General features: G+C 54.3%; 3 protein-coding genes across 16 annotated transcripts in view; 2 read left to right on the forward strand and 1 right to left on the reverse strand.

The window, feature by feature from the left end:
* The first annotated feature begins 705 nt into the window (after positions 1-705).
* On the forward strand, positions 706-5,755 carry PIM2 (Pim-2 proto-oncogene, serine/threonine kinase). Of its 3 annotated transcripts, XM_040631886.1 has the most exons (6): positions 708-979; positions 1,120-1,229; positions 1,946-1,996; positions 3,514-3,886; positions 4,368-4,544; positions 4,643-5,755. In XM_040631886.1, the coding sequence occupies exons 1-6, from the start codon at positions 919-921 to the stop codon at positions 4,804-4,806; spliced, it is 936 nt and encodes a 311-aa protein (XP_040487820.1). In that variant the 5' UTR covers positions 708-918; the 3' UTR covers positions 4,807-5,755. The 3 variants fall into 3 exon arrangements, with proteins under 3 accessions (XP_040487837.1, XP_040487828.1, XP_040487820.1); XM_040631903.1 differs by lacking the exon at positions 4,368-4,544 and having other exon boundaries at positions 706-979; XM_040631894.1 differs by lacking the exon at positions 1,120-1,229 and having other exon boundaries at positions 707-979; positions 3,518-3,886.
* Positions 5,756-5,900: 145 nt separating this feature from the next.
* Positions 5,901-16,822, forward strand: part of SLC35A2 (solute carrier family 35 member A2) — an 11,142-nt gene continuing 220 nt past the window's right edge. The window contains exons 1-5 of one of the 3 annotated variants that reach the window (XM_040631876.1): positions 5,901-7,167; positions 8,732-8,914; positions 12,340-12,491; positions 13,982-14,128; positions 15,503-15,615. In XM_040631876.1, the coding sequence (XP_040487810.1) occupies positions 7,077-7,167; positions 8,732-8,914; positions 12,340-12,491; positions 13,982-14,128; positions 15,503-15,613 (684 nt within the window). In that variant the 5' untranslated portion in view covers positions 5,901-7,076 and the 3' untranslated portion in view covers positions 15,614-15,615. Of the gene's footprint in view, positions 7,168-8,731; positions 8,915-12,339; positions 12,492-13,391; positions 14,129-15,502; positions 15,809-16,822 lie in introns of those variants that run through there. The other 2 variants (XM_040631866.1, XM_040631871.1) reach the window with 2 other exon arrangements.
* The window catches only part of PQBP1 (polyglutamine binding protein 1), a 4,909-nt gene continuing 3,959 nt past the window's right edge, over positions 15,873-16,822 (reverse strand). For 9 of the 10 annotated variants that reach the window (XM_040631913.1, XM_040631919.1, XM_040631944.1 and 6 more), the window contains 3 exons: positions 16,575-16,822; positions 16,276-16,339; positions 15,873-16,089 (listed from right to left, as the gene is read on the reverse strand). In XM_040631913.1, the coding sequence (XP_040487847.1) occupies positions 15,933-16,089; positions 16,276-16,339; positions 16,575-16,822 (469 nt within the window). In that variant the 3' untranslated portion in view covers positions 15,873-15,932. The remainder of the gene's footprint in view (positions 16,090-16,275; positions 16,340-16,574) is intronic. The other variant, XM_040631931.1, reaches the window with a different exon arrangement.

The following is a 16,822-nucleotide window of genomic DNA, read 5'->3' on the forward strand; positions in this document are numbered from 1 at the left end:
ACTTCCCTCTGCCGTTCCAGGTTCTAGATGTGCTGACTAGGCTCGCGGCCAGACCTAGCCAGCTCTGTCCAGGTTAAGGACTCCAAAACACCCCACTGGCCTCTGCCTCAGGGCGTGGGAACGCTGTCTTTGGTCAGCGCGTCTCCTGCGGTGGTAATCAGGGGGGTTACCCATCCCTGGAAGCCGGACAGGTTCTTCCAGGATCCCAGGCTTCAGTTCTGGGGCAGAGGCCGCTAGTCGCCTAGAGGGCCCTGGTCCTGGATGAGGAGCACTCTTTGGAGACAGGGTCCTGGGTAGCCACAGGCCAGGATTCTTAGAAGCCCGGCCTGGCATTATCTCTGCGCTAATCTCGAAGCAGCGGCTGCAAACCAACTTCCTAGGAAAGGAGGCGGTGCAGTTATTTTTTTTAAGTTTATATCTATATATACACATACACACACATATATAAAAACAACCCCGCGCAACAACCAAAACAAATGCGGTTGCTGCAAAGGGATTCCCAGAACCGGTTTCCTCTTCGCGCGCCCCCCCCACATTTGCATGCGGGCCCGGCCCCCGCGGAAGATCCGGGCATGTATTTGCATAAGGGGGTACTTGAAACGTTGACGGTGGTATGCAAATAAGGACTGGCTCCGATTGGCTGGGGTACAGCAGGTGCCGCGTCCGGATTGATCAAAGCCAAGTGGGCGGGGCTGTCGCCCGGGGCGACTCTCTCGGGAGGCGCGTGCCCCGGCTCAGTAGCGTTGGGGCTGGCGCGCGCGTCGAATCTTAACGTTGCGCTGTTTTGCGGGCGCTCTTGGGCCATCAGCTTCTTTGCCTTCCACCCTGGCGCCCCCAAGTCCTGGCTCCCCAGCTTCGCTACCCCGGGCATCCACGCCCTGCGGGCTCAGCGGGCTCAATCTGCGCAGCACCACCTCCATGTTGACTAAACCTCTGCAAGGGCTTCCCGTGGCCCCCGTGACCCCCACGTCGCCGCCAGGTGAGCGAGGCTCCCCTACCGCGACTAGGCCGAGCGGGCAGAAGTGATTGCGGGCGGTGCGGGGGGAGGGGGGAGGGGGAAAGGGTCGCGCCCGGGCTCAGCACGCAGCCACCCTGACTTCCTCGCCTCCGCCTGCGTAGGAGGCAAGGATCGCGAAGCGTTCGAGGCCGAGTACCGACTCGGCCCCCTGCTTGGTAAGGGGGGCTTTGGTACGGTCTTCGCAGGACATCGTGTCACGGACCGACTCCAGGTATCAACCACGAGGGTCTTGGGTGGGTCAGGGGTGGTGTGTGCGTGTGTGCGTGTGTGTGTGTGGCGAGGGCAGGAGTCCCGAGGCTGGGATGCTGATTGACCAGAGGATGAGCCGACAATGTGTGCGTGGTAGGGTCATGAGGACCAGGATCCGGGTTGGTGGGGGGTGCCCGAGCGCGCGCACGTGCGCGCGCTTGTTTGTGTGTGTGGCGATCCAGGTGGGTATATGGGGGGGAGGGGGTTTCTGGGCAGGGATGCAGGAGGTCCAGGGAGTGAGACTGAGGGGTGGGGGACGTGAGGACTCTAGACCTTGGGATCCAGGGGATGTGTATCTGTGTGGGAAGGTAGAGACCCAGAACCGAGATTTGGGGGATTTCGAGGACAGATGTCCAGCATGGAGTCCTTAGGACTAGGACTCCAGTACAGAGTTGGGGTGTCTTGGAGGATGGGCAGATTGAGGGCTGGGATATTAGGAAATTCAGAGCCCAGGATCTGGAGTGAGGGGTCCTGAAGCCTGAGAAGAGAGAACCCAGGGCCAAGGATGATGGGAGAGGTGAACTTGGTTCTGGGGACTTGGAGGGCAGGTGAGAAGCGCCAGCTCATTTTGGGTTGTGTTGTAGCGAGGTTGGCACCAGAAAGATTAGGGTGAGGGTCAAGACTGGGAGGGATCTGGGGGTCGTCTGCTGGCCCCCTCACCTCAGTCCCCTTCTCCAGGTGGCCATCAAAGTGATCCCCCGGAATCGTGTGCTGGGCTGGTCCCCCTTGGTGAGTATCTTTGGAGTCCCTGACCTGGCGACGCCATCTCTGAAGATGGACTCAACCCCTTGTCTTTCCAGGGCTTGTATGATTCCCTGGGCCCTGTAACGGTGAGGAGAACACTCCTACCGGCCTGTGTTTACTCCCCTGTGGTGACATCCACACCTCCATACAGTTCTGACTCACCCCAGCTCCCCTAGGGCCCTGGATTCTCCCCCTCCAACCCTCCTTTCTCCTCCTCCCTCCAAATACTGTCTCAGGGGCTGCCTGCAGGGCATGCTGGTGGGGAAAGAGGGGCATAGGTCACTGGTTGCCATGGTGACGTGGCTGCTCCTCTTCGGCCGTTAGAACGCTAACGGACAACAGGGCGGGTCTGGGCAAGTTGTAGGGGTGGGAGCGCCCCCTGGCGGACCCTGGGGGAGATTGCGCCTGCTCTGGCTGTGGGACCCAGAGGGAAAAGGTGCGCCTGCGCAGTAGCGAAATTTTCATCACCGTGAGAAAACCGGTCTGCGGCTGTGCTAGTCAGCGGACTGGCCGGGAGAGGGCCCCACCTCAGGCAGGAAGGCTGACTCTGGCCATCCGTGTGCCCGCACTGGGCTTCTGCGAGGGGCGGCTTTTATCGCCTAGCATTTCTGCCTTTTATTGAGCACTGTGTGTCTCAGGTTTTACTTCATCATCAAAGTTTACTGTGTTCCAAGTTGCACTAAGTACTTGAGTTCAACACAGTTCTAGATGTTTAGTGACAGTGACAAAACATCACATGATAATATTGAGTTCTTTGTTCTTTTGCAATTAATCGCTTTCAGCTACTTAACAAATGTACATTGAGCACCTACTCTGTGCCAGGCACAATTTTAGGCATTTGGCAAAATATTACATTTACCGAGAGCTCCTTTTGTGCCAGGTCCTTTTCTACTAATTGCTTTTACCTATTTAATAAATATATATTAAGCCCAACCCCTGTTACCAGGCACTGTTATAGTTAGTGAACAAAACAGACAAACCATTATACAATAATAGTATTTATTGTGTGCTTAAGATTTTATTTATTCACTTCAGAGAGCATGCATGCACGTGCACGCGAGAGTGGAGGGAGGGGCAGAGGGAGAGAGCATCTCAAGCCGACTCCCACCAGGCTGAGCACGGAGCCCGACGTGGGGCTTGATCCCACGACTCATGAGATCAGGACCTGAGCTGAAACCCAGAGTCAGATGCTCAGCTGACTGAGCCACACAGGTGCCCCAAGAAGGCTTTTTTTTTTTTTAAGAACGACTTTCATTTACTGCAATATTTACTGAGCTCCTATAATATGCCAGTTGTGCATCGGCTTTTGGCTCAAACCACCTTTGCCAGTGGCTCTGTTTGAGCCCTTAAGACGAGGAAACTGAGGCTCAGGGAGGGAAGTGGGTTGCTGAAGATCATACAGTCAGGAGGCTGAGGGGCTATGATTTAAGTTCAAGCAAGGAGTCAGCCTCAGAGCTGCTGGCCTGACGTCTGTGTTTTCTTTTCTCTCCCCTTCCCCCCAGTCAGACTCAGTCACATGCCCACTGGAAGTGGCATTGCTGTGGAAGGTGGGTGCAGGTGGTGGGCACCCTGGCGTGATCCGCCTGCTTGACTGGTTTGAGACACCAGAGGGCTTCATGCTGGTCCTCGAACGGCCGTTGCCTGCCCAGGATCTCTTCGACTACATCACAGAGCAGGGCCCATTGGGCGAGGGCCGAAGCCGCTGCCTGTTTGCCCAGGTAGTGGCAGCTGTTCGGCACTGCCATGCTCGTGGAGTTGTCCATCGTGACATCAAGGATGAGAACATCCTGATGGATCTCCGCCGGGGCTGTGCCAAACTCATTGATTTTGGTTCGGGTGCCCTGCTTCATGATGAACCCTATACTGATTTTGATGGTAAGTTTTGGCTAAATCTCAATGGGGGGTACCTTTTATCTTTATGGTCCCTTGATCGTTGACCTCTAGTGCTGGGGTGGCCCGTGCTCCTTGATCTATATTGCATCTTTATAAGGTTCTTGAGTTTTAATATTGGAGACTCTCAAGCCTTGTCCTCTGCTAAAGTCCATTTTCTGACAGTGCCCAGACTTGGTGAGGGGATTGTGTTACTATCCTGAGTGTTCCTTTTCTGTATGGTAAAGGGACCCTACTGTTACTTTTAAGTGCTTTTATCCTGTTGAGGCCACTCTGCTGTTACCCTTAACTGTTCTTTTTCTGATGATGAGACTCTGCTGTTATATTTAAAGAATTCTTCAGGTTAGGGGACCCTGCTCAGGTACTGTGTTCTCTTAATTCTGGTGAGAGGACCATACTTCCTGGGGAGGGTGGGGTGGGAGAAGGGCATTACTGGGGAGTGGTCTAATCTCTGGCTTGTGTGCAGGGACAAGGGTGTACAGTCCCCCAGAGTGGATCTCTCGTCACCAGTACCACGCACTCCCAGCCACTGTCTGGTCGCTGGGTATCCTCCTCTATGACATGGTATGTGGGGACATTCCCTTCGAGAGGGACCAGGAGATTCTGGAGGCTGAGCTCCACTTCCCTGCCCATGTGTCCCCAGGTGAGGCCTTCACCAGCCCTAGCTCAGTGGACTCCATCCTTCCCAGGGACTAGTGCCCCCGACTGACTGCTAATCTTCTGTGTGCTTCTGATCTGCAGACTGCTGTGCCCTAATCCGCCGGTGCCTGGCCCCCAAACCCTCTGCCCGACCCTCACTGGAGGAGATACTGCTGGACCCCTGGATGCAGACACCAGCTGAGGATGCACCCCTCACTGCCCCCAAGGGGGGTCCCACCCCTTTGGCCTGGCCCCTGCTGCCCTAGTCCTAGCCAGGCCCCCACTAGTTGGAATAGCCGTCCCATGGCATGCCACAGGGATAGATGGACATCTGTTGACCTGGTTATACAGGTCATTAAAAATCCAGTGTTACTAGGGTCAGAGATTGGGGATCAGGGGTCAGGAGACATAAGCCAAGTCTGCCCACTCCCCATCCCAATCCTGCTAAGGAGCCTTCCTCCCAGAACTTATGGTCTCTTATTCTGGAGGGGGGGGGAACTTCCTTATTTTTCATTTTGCTAAGGGTGTTTATTTGGTTGAAGTTCCTTCCATTCTGAGCCCCAGGACTCTTATTCTGATGAGTTGTAGCCCCTACACTGGCACCTCCTGCTACCACCACACACACTTAGTTCAAATGCTCTCACTTGGGCAAGGGTGCTTTCCTTCCAATGCCCCAGCAGCTCTTACTTTAGCAAAAGGACCCTTTCCCCTAGCCCAGGGTCCTATATTCGGTCAAGCTGCTTGCCTACCTCAGCCCAGGGTTGCTTATTCTGGGGGAGGTAATGCCCTATTGTTATCCCAGGACTTTTTTTTAATTATTTTTATTATTATTTTATTTTTATTTTTTTGGTGAGGGGACCCTACTCTGTTATCCCAAGTGCTCTTATTCTGGTGAGGAGAACCCTACTTCCATGATTTGGGAAGGAATGGGAGATGGACACCACCAGAGTCCGCTAGGATGGGGTGGATGGTTTTTTGGGGGATGGGGTGGGGGAAACCAGTCTTGTTGTTTGTTCTCCTGGCCCCCCCCCCATCTTTTTCGGATTCTTGCTGCGTCCTTCTGAGCCAGGATTGTCCAGTTGCTGAAATGTAAATACTTATGTATTGGTGGGAGGGGAGCTCCAACTGTGTCCTCCTCTTCCTTCTCCCCCTGCCTGGATTATTTAAAAAAAGCCATGTGTGGAAACCCACTATTTAATAAATGTTATAGAATCAGAAGCGACTGGCCATTTGTAGATGCAGCAAGGAAACCCACTATTTGATAAATACAATAGAATCAGAAGCAACTGGCCATTTGTAGATGCTGTGAGGCAATTATGGAGCATCTACTGTATGCGAGCCAAGAGGGAGGTGGGCTGGATCTCTCCTCTGCTCTTGGGAAGCCTTAGCCCTTTGGTACTGTCCTAAAGCTCTTTCATGGGTTCCCCTAAGCAGGACCACAAAGAAAAACTTGATTTCCCCCATTCCAGCTCTTATGTGGCTCCCAGGATATGCAGAAGGGCTCTGTGGGAGATACTGTAGGCACTAAATGTTTGGGACATGTCCCCAGTCAAAGAGGGCTTGCTCGGCCAGAGAAAACTGCCTCCCCCAACCCCGGTGGAGGAAATAAAGCCCTCCTCCCATGGAAGAAAAGGCCTTTCAGGGCACCGGTGAGGGAAGGCTGGGGTTGGGCACTGACAAAAACCTTCCCAGCCCTTCCTTGTTTCCTAATAACATCCAGGGTGTAAGTCACGCGTTTTGCCCCTACCTTTTTCACCTCTCCCTTGCTCTTTTGTTCATCCCTCTCATCTCTCATTCCTCACCTCTTGACGTACCCTCTCTTGCCCCGCTTTCAAAAGCTAACCTGAAAGCCTCTCACCTGATGGCTTACCTGTTCTCTTCGCACTCCTTTCCCTCCTCAACGGGGGCTCGCTTAACCTCCCTGCTCTCGGTCTCACCTCTCCAACGCCTTCTCACTTGTACGGCCTCAACTGCCCTGCTTTTAATGGCTAGTTTACCCGCCTGACCCTCACCTGCCCCGCCCCCTCAATGTCATTTTCCTCCCAGACGCCTGCGGGCTCTTCAGGGGGCGGGGCCTCGCCGGGAGGTGGGGTAAAGAAGAACTTCAATCCAACCACGAAGGTACCCAGGAGTTTTGGTGCGGAAAGGGCGGGATCATCCGTAGAAGGTGCCAAGGAAGAGCCGGGATAGAAGAGGATCAGCCAAACCAATGAGAGAAGGACACACGATGGGCGGGTGATCTGGAAAGCGGGATCAATGAAGACGAGGGCGGGTCTAGTAACGGGAATGAACCAATGAGGCTCTGTAGAGATGGCAAGAGGCTGAGTCAGCCGCGTGTTGGGTCTCCCCATTCCGACGGAATCTGGAAATCCCAAGGCCGCGGTCTTAAGTTCACTGTCGGGAGCAGACAAGGAAAACCACTGCTCTGGCCAACCCCTCACTCGCCCCACTCCCCACCCCGGAGGCCCGGAAGCGGAAGTGACGGACACGGAAGTGCCCTGCTGTTGCCGAGGGGACGGGCCAGGCAGATGCCAACATGGCAGCGGTTGGGTCTGGCTGTTCCACCGCGGCGACTGGGCCAGGGGCGGTCTCCGCGGGGGCGTTGGAGCCTGGAACCGCGAGTGCGGGTGAGACCGGCTGTGTCCAAGCAGGTGGCGGCCGGGCGAGGGTCGGGATCGCTGTGGGGTTCAGGAAGGTTCCTCATTCAAGCGAGAGGGAGCGTCCCGTATGGACCGACCTATGTGTGTGTGGCGGGGGTGGTGTGGGGGAGGGAGGACGGAACGGCCCTCCATGAGTCTGTTGGAAGGCAGGGAAGAGACCATTCTGAGGGTGATGGGGGGGTCCCTTCCGCAGATGGAGAGTGGAGATCATTCTGAGTCTGGGGGGTTATTGCCTTTGGGGGGAGGCTAAGACCACTAAGACCATTCTGAGTATGTGAGGGGTCCGTCCTTAGAGAAGGGAGAGAGCATTCTGAGGGTGGGAAAGTTCTTCCTTGAAGAAGAGAGAGAGGCTATTCTGAGGGTGGTGGTTTCTTCCTTAAAAAGGGATAGGGGCTGTTGTGAATTAGGGTGGGGCGGGTCCTTCCTTACCCGACTTAGAGGGTCCATTTTGAGGATTGGGACGTCCGTTATAAGGAGATAAGACCGTTGGGGGGGGGGCTCCCTTCCTAATGGTGGTAGAGTTCATTGTATGTTGGAGTGGGAGGGTCTTTCCTTACAGGGCAGAGAAAAGACGTTGTAAGGGTGCGGAGCCCTTCTTTATAGGGGGGAGAGTTTGTGAGTGTGAGTAGAACAAGGAATGATTCCTTGGCTGGAGGTAGGGGAGGTTCAGTGGTGGGAGGATGACTGGACCATGTGGAGTATAGGGAAACATCCTTATGTCCTCGAGGGAAGCAGACCATTCTTGGTGCAGTAACCATTTATTATAGGGGGTTCAATAATCCTAGGGACTGTGGAGGAATTATTTCTTAAGTTTGTGAAACCATTCTGTGTCAGAGGGGCTCTGGTGGTCATAGAAGGTAGGAGTTGGAGAGACCATTCTTAGTGTGAAGGGATGGCATAATATCTTAGATGGGAGAAAGACCGTTCTTTAGGGGGTGGACGTGCCTTATGTAGTGGTCTCGTTCCCTTTGTTGAGGTATCATTCTTTACAAAGGACAGCCCCTCATTAAATAGAAGCATCATTTCATATAAATCTTCGGTTTGCTCACCCACATAATGGAATCCTTGTAACTCAGAGATCAGAGCAACATAGGGGTCTGCTGAGGTAATCCACGTAAATCCTTTATCCGAGCCATAGGCAGACGGTCAGCACGCAATAAATGTTGAGAATGTGGTTGGTATTCTGTCTTGGGGTGAGTTGCTTCTCACACAGAGGAGGCAGAGAGGGGGCCGAGTGTGTCCAGCACCTGCTCCAGTCATTTCCTGATACCTCAGCAAGGATTCTGGGTGTGGTCTGGACAGGGTGAGGCCCACTTCCTCCTTTGGGGTTCTTCCTGCCTGTCGAGGCAGTAGAAGTAGATGGGAGTCGGACCCTCTTTGGGTCAGGATAGAGGAGGAAGAGCAGAGCGAGGAAGTGGCAGTGGCTAGGAGGATCCAGGTTGAGAAAGGAGTGAGGGGGAAGGTGGTGGTGTGGCTGTGCCCCAGCAGCTTCTGACCCCTTCTTCCCCCTTGCTCGTTCCATTTCCCACAGCTCACCGGCGCCTCAAATACATATCCCTAGCTGTGCTGGTGGTCCAGAATGCCTCCCTCATCCTCAGCATCCGCTACGCCCGCACACTGCCTGGGGACCGCTTCTTTGCCACCACTGCTGTGGTCATGGCCGAAGTGCTCAAAGGTGTCACCTGCCTGCTGCTGCTCTTCGCACAGAAGAGGGGTATGAGCCAGCAAGGGGGGGCTGCACTGGGGTCAACGGTGGGATGTTGTGTGTCTGTGTGTGTGTGTGTGTGTGTGTGTGTATACACCCATGCCCACATGGAGGTTTTGCTGTGGGAATATCACTGTATCACTGTGTCTAAAACTGTCTGGGGAGTGTGTAAGTGCAGTTAAGCTGCCTTGTCCCTACAGCTATGAGTAGCTGCAGCCAAACATTAATACCCCTAATGCCCTGGAAGCTAGCCTGTGTGGACTGTAGGAGTGAGACAGTCTGTACCCATAAGGTAGCAGGTGACCCTGACAGGGTGATTCATTGATTTCCCTTTGACTTTGCATTATGGATCATTTTAAACATACACAAACTCGGGGAGAATAATGAAATAATAAAATGTCCATGTACCCATCACCCAGATTCATCAGTTGTCAACTCATGGCCCCTCTGCCATTAAACAGCATCAGTGATTATCCACTCACTACCAGTCTACATGTCTGCCTACCTACCCACCCCCCGCCTTACCATACTGCAGTGTGTCCCACATGAAGTAAGTAGTATTTTGACGTAAACCCCCACCACCTTACTATCTTGAATAAATATTTTGGTACATTTTAAAAAAACAACTGCAGTATCTAAAAATCATACATCAAAAAATGACCCATAGTTTTTAAAGTTAATAAAATAATCAAATATCCAGTCAAGTGTTCACATTTGTAGTGGTTTCTCAAATATCATAAAAGTTTTTAGGAATTTGTTTCAGTCAGGTGTATATAAGGTCAGTGTCTTGCAATTGGTCGATGTCTTCTGTTAACCTCTGGGTTCCTCTCCAGCTCTTTGTGATCTGCAGTTAATTTCTTGAAGAGAGCAGGTCATTTGTCTTGGAGAGTTTGGACAGCCTGGATTTTGCTGGCTGCCTCCCTGTGATTTCATTTGACATGTTCTTCTACCCTCTGTATTTCCTAGAAGTTGGATTTATCTACTCTTTTCAACACCTCCCTAAAGGCCTGCTTTAAAACGTTGCCAGTTGTTTCTCTACAAAGGCCTTGCCGGGGCACCCGGGTGGCTCAGTCAGTTAAGCATCTGACTCTTGATTTCAGCTCAGGTCATGATCTCAGAGTACACTGGGCTCTGTGCTCAGCAGCGGGAAGTCCGCTTGAGATGTTCTCCCTTTCCCTCTGCCCATCCCCCTGCTTGTGTGCACACACACTCTAATAAATAAATAAGTCTTCAAAAAAAAATAAATAAAGGCCTTGCCTCTGTAAAGGATTCAGATGTATGTTCTAGCCCCGCTCTCAGTATTTACACTGAAGAAAACGTTCTTGCCCACTCGTTAGCTCCAGGGCCCTGGGAGGCAGCAGTTTGGGAACCCACCTGTTCTATTTTTGTCTTTCTTTTTTTTGTTGTTGTTTAAGTTGAAGTATAGTTGACCTATACAGTTTACCCTTGAACAACATGGGTTTGAGCTGTGCAGGTCCACTTAGATGCAGGTTCTTTTCTAATAAATACAGTACTGACAATGTATTTTCCTTATGATTTTCTTTCTCTAGCTCACTTGAATTTAAGAACACAGTATGTGGTACATATAACATGCAAAATGTTAGGTGTTGTCAGTAAGGCTTCCAGTCAACAGTGGGCTATTAAGAGTTAAGTTTGGGGGTTGGGGGAATCAAAAGTTCTCTGCAGATTTTTAACTCTGTGAGGGGTTGATGCCCCGACTCCTGTGTTGTTCACCGGTCAACTGTAACACTGTATTAGCTTCAGGTGTGCAACATACTGACTCAACAGTTCTCAACATTACACAGTGCTCACCGCACTAAGTGTAGTCACCATCTGTCACCATCCAGAGTTATTACCGTGTTGTTGGCTGTGTTCCCTGTGCTGTACTTCTCATCCCTGTGCCTTACTTGTTTTTATAACTGGAACTTTGTACCTCGTAATCCCCTTCGCCTACTTCGCCCATCTCCCACCCCTCCTCCCCTCCCGCAACTACCAGTTCTCTAGGAGCTTGTGAGTCTCTTTCTATTTTTGTTGTTGTTTGTTTTGTTTTTTAGATCCCACAAGTCAGTGAAATCATTTGTCTTTCTTGGTCTCACTTCTTTCACTTAGCATAGTGCCCTCGAGGTCCATCATCTGCTCTGTTCTCAGTTGATTCTGAGACACTTCCAAGTGCTCACTGTGGCAGGCCCTGCCCCGGCCGTCCCTGTTAGCTGCGGCCGTCCCTGTTAGCTGCGCAGGCTTCATCCTGCCCTCAGGGGACTGGTCCTGCCCTCAGGGGGCTGATATTGTAGATGGGGAGCAGAGCCAGAGGCTTAAACTGCAAGCCTTCGCCTCAGATCCACAATTTCAACCCCACCCCCATGTTCTGTTTTGTTTTTCTTGAATTAGTTTTGTGGTAAAACTTGGCCTGACCCGATGCCGGGCTATTTGTATATCTGTGTTTTTAATATTTCTCATTTGGTGTGAACATTTTTACAAGTCGCCACAGAAATACGAGTATGTGTGATTGTGGTGCCCAACCCCCTGTGTGTGGGCTGTGTTATGTGAAGGGCCTGCTAGGTCTACTGTGGTATTTTTCTGACACCTGGAAGATGTCTAACACCCAAACCCCTGGGCCCAGAGAATTGGGGTTAGGGAGTTCTAGATTGGTAATTACTCCCGGGATTACTGCCCTGAAGGGCCAGGACAGGGTTTTGTGAACGAGCCGTCAGCACGAGTTCCTGGGATAACCCAGTGCAGTAGTTGTGGGGGTTTTCACACAGGAACAACACTCAGCTGAGACTGAAAAGATGAACTGCAAAGAAGTGCGGTGAGCTTTGCAGAGGCCTTACTCTCCAGGAAGGGGTTCTCACGTATTGGTGGGAGCCAGTCCGGACCAGACTTGGCTGCTTAATAGTCCAGCTTCCACTCTTCCCTGTGGCAAGGGCAGCCACATCATTGTTTGTCGGGGTCATTGTTTGTAGGGCCCAGCGGAGGGAGACATGGCCCCCGCCCTCAGGCAGCTTGCTGGCCAGTAAGGAGCTAGGATGAGTGTCAAAGTCAAGTCTCAGACTTCCGCTCTGGTCAACAGTCTTGCATTCATACTCCTAAGGCTTCTACTTCACAAGCTAGTTCATGCTGACGATTTCTTTGGATAGACGGGTATTGAGTGCTTGCCCTGAATGGGCCTCCCTGCCAGGGAGGTAGGCTGCAAGCTGAGTGAATACAGTCTGTGATCCTCAGACGCAGAGTTAAGAATGATTGTTTTGTGTCCATGAAACTGCTAGCCAAGAGGCCTGCTGGAGATGTGGTTGTACTGTAGGGAAACAGCACAGACCTCATTCGAGCCCTCAGGAAGTCAGAGCGTGGTGGGGAGACGCAGGACCTGGCCCAGTCCTGGCTCTCAGAGGATCTTCAGTGCTGAAGAGGGCTATCCTCCCCCCCATACACCCCAGGTAACGTGAAGCACCTGGTGCTCTTCCTCCACGAGGCTGTCCTGGTGCAGTATGTGGACACACTCAAGCTCGCGGTGCCCTCTCTCATCTACACCTTGCAGAATAACCTCCAGTATGTTGCCATCTCCAACCTGCCAGCTGCCACTTTCCAGGTGAGCCCCATGCCCAGCATGGCCTCGGAGGAACCAGCTGGGGTCGGGGAGGTAGGAGGCTGATGAGGGAGGGCTGCAGAGAGCTGGGGCTGTGTCACCTTTGAAATGTCCTTGGCTCTCCCTCAACCTCAGGTTCTGCATCTGTGAGAATTGGGAATGGGAATGCCTCCTCACCAGGATGCTGGGATGGCTAAAAGAAATAATACCTGAGAAGAGCCCTTGGTTGGCAATAGGCGAGCTTTTGGCTGTTTGCAGGCAGCCTTGGAAAATAGTTAAAGAGTCTGGATTCTGGGTCCAGGCTCCCTGGGTCCCAATCCCACCTCTGCTACTTCCCAGCTGTGTGATCTCGGGCAAGTCACTTAACCTGTCTGTGCCTTAGTTTTCTCGTCTTTCCATCAGACATTACAGTAGCGCCCCCTTCATCTGTGAGCACTGAACGGATTCACGTGAAGCGCTCAGACCCGCTCTAGCGCACAGCGAGCACTGTGTCAGTGTTTGCCGACGTTATCACCGTGGCTGATGTGCTTGCATCAGCACCTAGTTATCAAGGCCCCCCGCCCTCGTCAGAGAGCCTGTCACCCGTTCACTCACCTGCTGCGTGAGCTGGTTCACAGACAACAGCTATGTTTTACAGATGGTGATGTCTGGGCCCAGACGGGGCAAGTGCTTTGTTCTTCATCACACAGCCAGAAAGCGGGGTTGGGATGGGGACTTGGGTGTGGCCAGGGACTTCCTTGTGGAGCTGTGGACTTTCTGGGAGGCACCGCAGGGCTGTTAAGCGGCCTGCCAGTCCGCAGCCGAGGGCTGGGTATTTTTACTGTCACCCGCCCCGCCCTGTCCCTCCACCGGGCACATGGAGGGGACAGCCCTTAGTGCCTTCCGCATGCATGCCGCACGCAGGTGACGTACCAGCTGAAGATCCTGACCACGGCGCTGTTCTCCGTGCTCATGCTGAACCGCAGCCTTTCGCGGCTGCAGTGGGCCTCCCTGCTGCTGCTCTTCACTGGCGTCGCCATTGTCCAGGCACAGCAGGACGGCGGCGGGGGCCCTCGGCCGCTGGATCAGAACCCCGGGGCAGGCCTGGCGGCCGTCGTGGCCTCGTGTCTGTCCTCGGGCTTCGCGGGGGTCTACTTTGAGAAGATCCTCAAGGGCAGCTCGGGCTCGGTGTGGCTGCGCAACCTGCAGCTGGGCCTCTTCGGCACGGCGCTGGGCCTGGTGGGGCTCTGGTGGGCCGAGGGCACTGCCGTGGCCCGCCGCGGCTTCTTTTTCGGGTACACGCCCGCCGTCTGGGGCGTGGTGCTCAACCAGGCCTTTGGTGGGCTGCTGGTGGCTGTTGTCGTCAAGTACGCCGACAACATCCTCAAGGGCTTTGCCACCTCCCTGTCCATCGTGCTGTCCACCGTTGCCTCCATCCGCCTCTTCGGCTTCCACGTGGACCCGTTGTTTGCCCTGGGCGCTGGGCTGGTCATCGGTGCCGTCTACCTCTACAGCCTTCCCCGAGGTGCAGCCAAAGCCATAGCCTCCGCCTCCGCCTCCGCCTCTGGGCCCTGCCCTCACCAGCAGCCTCCGGGGCAGCCACCGCCACCGAAGCTGTCTTCCCATCGCGGAGACCTCAGCACGGAGCCCTTTCTGCCCAAGTCAGTGCTGGTGAAGTGAGGGCTGGTGGCGGTGGGGGGCGACAGGGAGGGGGACTGGGTGGAGGGTGTTGGGCATCTGCAGGGACCTAAGCTGCCACTGGGCCTGGCTCCTCTGGGATTGGAAGAGTGTTTTCTCCCAGGTCATGGAGACTTCTGGAGGGGCGTGGGACTGGGCGGGGCGTCACGCGAACCCTTCCTCGCAGACTGAGCCCCCCCCTCCCCTGGAGGGGGTTTTGAGAGCTGCCTCCTCTGCCGCAGTCAACCCCTTTGGGGACCAGGTTGGTGGTATTGTCAGTCAAGGCCTTTCTTCACCTGCCTGCCCTCCGCTGGCGGTGTCCTGTCTTCCATGCCTGGGAGAGCCCCTCCCAGCAGTCCCTCCACCTCCGTATGGACAAATTGGACAAAATCCTACAGCTCTCTTAGTGACGGATGCCTGCCTGTGGGGTTCAGCTTCCTGTAGCTTGAGGCCTTCTTGCCTCCCTCACAACCACAATGGATGGCGTTAGCAGCTCGGGTCTTTTTGTGTGTGGCCTTGGGGCAGCTTCCCTGACGGGAGACCCTTGAAAACGGGCCTCTTGTGGGCACCCCTGGGAGAGAGGCGGGCGGGCGCTGAGATGCTTTGCATCCGCCCGTTCCGGGGGAGGGTGCGGTAGGGGCCATCTGTTTTTTTAGTGGTTTGGGAATCTGTGGTGTAATCAGATAATTAACGATCCAGGGTGTGAGAAAGCAGGCGGGGGGAGGTCCTTGGAGTGGCTGAATCTCATTGAATCTAAGACGCTGTCAGATGGCGGATGCAGGGTTCTTTTCCGAGACATCCCGAGAGGGAGAGTAAAGCTGCCAACCACACTCTTGATAACGCACTGGCTGTATGAGGCACCCTGACTCTGTGACAGGGTGAGGGTGTCTTAAAATCGCTGAAATGTGGAAGCTGCCCCCTGCACTCCCCAAAGCTTATTAACCCCTTAACTGTCTCCCAGGACGTGTGTGTGTATGTGTGTGCGTGCACGTGCATGCGTGCGTTTGTGTGTGTGTGTGTGCGCGTACACGCACCCGTGGAAGAGGCCTGGGCTGTCTTTGCTCTATTGTAAATAGGGTCGTTGGATCTTTATTTTTGATTAATTTGTTCTGATTTTTTTGGTTTGTTTTCTAAGGAACTGTAATGAACAAATGTCAGGAGACCCAATGCCAAATAAAGATGTTGTATTTATTTAGTCCGCGTGTAGCTTTCTGACCCCAAGGACTCACTGTCTGAGTGGGCCCTGTTACTAACCCCAGGACTACCAGACTCACAACCGCCGCCCTCGCTTGCTCAGGATGCCCGCCTACCAGCCCACCCCAGCTGTGTTTCTCTCTTCCTCCCCGTTCCCACCACAGGTTGCTCACCAAGGTGAAGGGTTCGTAGCCGCTGGGATCGAAGACGCTGGCCTGGCCTCCTTCTCCCCTCTTGCCCTGGCCCAGCCAGGACCAAACTCTGATCAGTATTAGGGGTGGGGGGAGGTAGACACTGAACCCCAACCTGGCCCCCCCACCCCCTCGCTCCCACACAGGGGTGACACAACCAAACTCTGGGAATGAGGGCGTGGACAGGACCCCCCTCAGCCTCCAGCCCCCGTCACCCCCATATCCCTGCCACTCCCGCACTTTCTTAGGTGAGTTTTTGCAAATAAAATGTGTTTCGCATCTTGCTGGCTTGGGTTGGGAAGCCTCAAAAGTGCATGGGAAGGAAGCACTCAGGCCTCATGGGCACGATCCAACGAAAAGCTTTTATTAAAAACCCCTGGTGGCGGTGGGGTGGCAGGGAGGCTCAGTCTTGTTGCTTGGTTCGGGAGGCCTCGGCGTTGGCCCGGAGCACAGCCCCCGGGGACGGGTAGGGGCGCTGCTGGAAGAGGGGCCCCGCTGCTGTCGTGTCTGCGCCTGTCTTGGCCTCATTCCGCTTGGGGAGTCCTGTTGACCATGTGCCCCTGGGGGTGATGGCAGTTAGGAAATAGGGTCAGGAGTTGGGAATATGGGATGTGGTAGGCACTACCCACTCCCCCCCACTCCCACTCCAAGTGACAAATGGGGGAAGGAGATAGGAAAAAAGGAACGGTCATCAGCACAAGGGAGTCATGAGGAAAGAGAAGGGCTCATGAGGGGTTCTCATTTACCGGGGTGCATCCGAGTATGAGCTGGGGTCCATGGGGTCTAACTCTTCATCCTTCCGGCTTGCCACTGAGGAAACAGGTGGCAGAGTGAGGTCCTCGGTAGAGGCACAAGGAGCCCCTGATCACCACGCTTCCCGCATCCCAAGAAGAAATGGAGTGCATGGCTGCTGTGGTCCGCAGCACCTTGTCCCAGGCCCCAGGTTCAGGCGATCACGTGAGCAAAGTGAGGGCCTCCCTTAACGTGGCTCACCCGTGGCGCCTCACCTGCCTTACCTGAGTCCTGGCCCTGCTGCTCAGCTTACCCTTCTTGCTCTTGGGGTAGGGAGCCAGCTCCTCCCGGCGATGATGGCGCCGTTCTTTGCTCTCTTCCCGGTCCGACTTGTCATACCCGCGGTCCCGATCCCGATCCCTGTCGCGCTCTCTCTCTCTGTCCACTTTGTCATAACCACGCTCCCGGTCTCTGTCCGACTTCTCATGGCCCCGGTCCGACTTCTCGTGGCCCCGGTCCGACTTCTCATGGCCCCGGTCCGACTTCTCGTGGCCCCGGTCC

Source organism: Ursus maritimus (assembly GCF_017311325.1).
Source record: "Ursus maritimus isolate PB19 chromosome X unlocalized genomic scaffold, ASM1731132v1 scaffold_X1, whole genome shotgun sequence".
NCBI lineage: Eukaryota > Metazoa > Chordata > Mammalia > Carnivora > Ursidae > Ursus > Ursus maritimus.

Excerpts from the sequence above, each read along its gene's own strand:
- PIM2 (XM_040631886.1), top strand. The coding sequence starts at position 919 with ATGTTGACTAAACCTCTGCAAGGGCTTCCCGTGGCCCCCGTGACCCCC. Across the intron at positions 980-1,119 it reads GACCCCCACGTCGCCGCCAG|GAGGCAAGGATCGCGAAGCG; the intron begins GTGAGCGAGGCT and ends CCGCCTGCGTAG. Across the intron at positions 4,545-4,642 it reads CCCTGCCCATGTGTCCCCAG|ACTGCTGTGCCCTAATCCGC; the intron begins GTGAGGCCTTCA and ends TCTGATCTGCAG.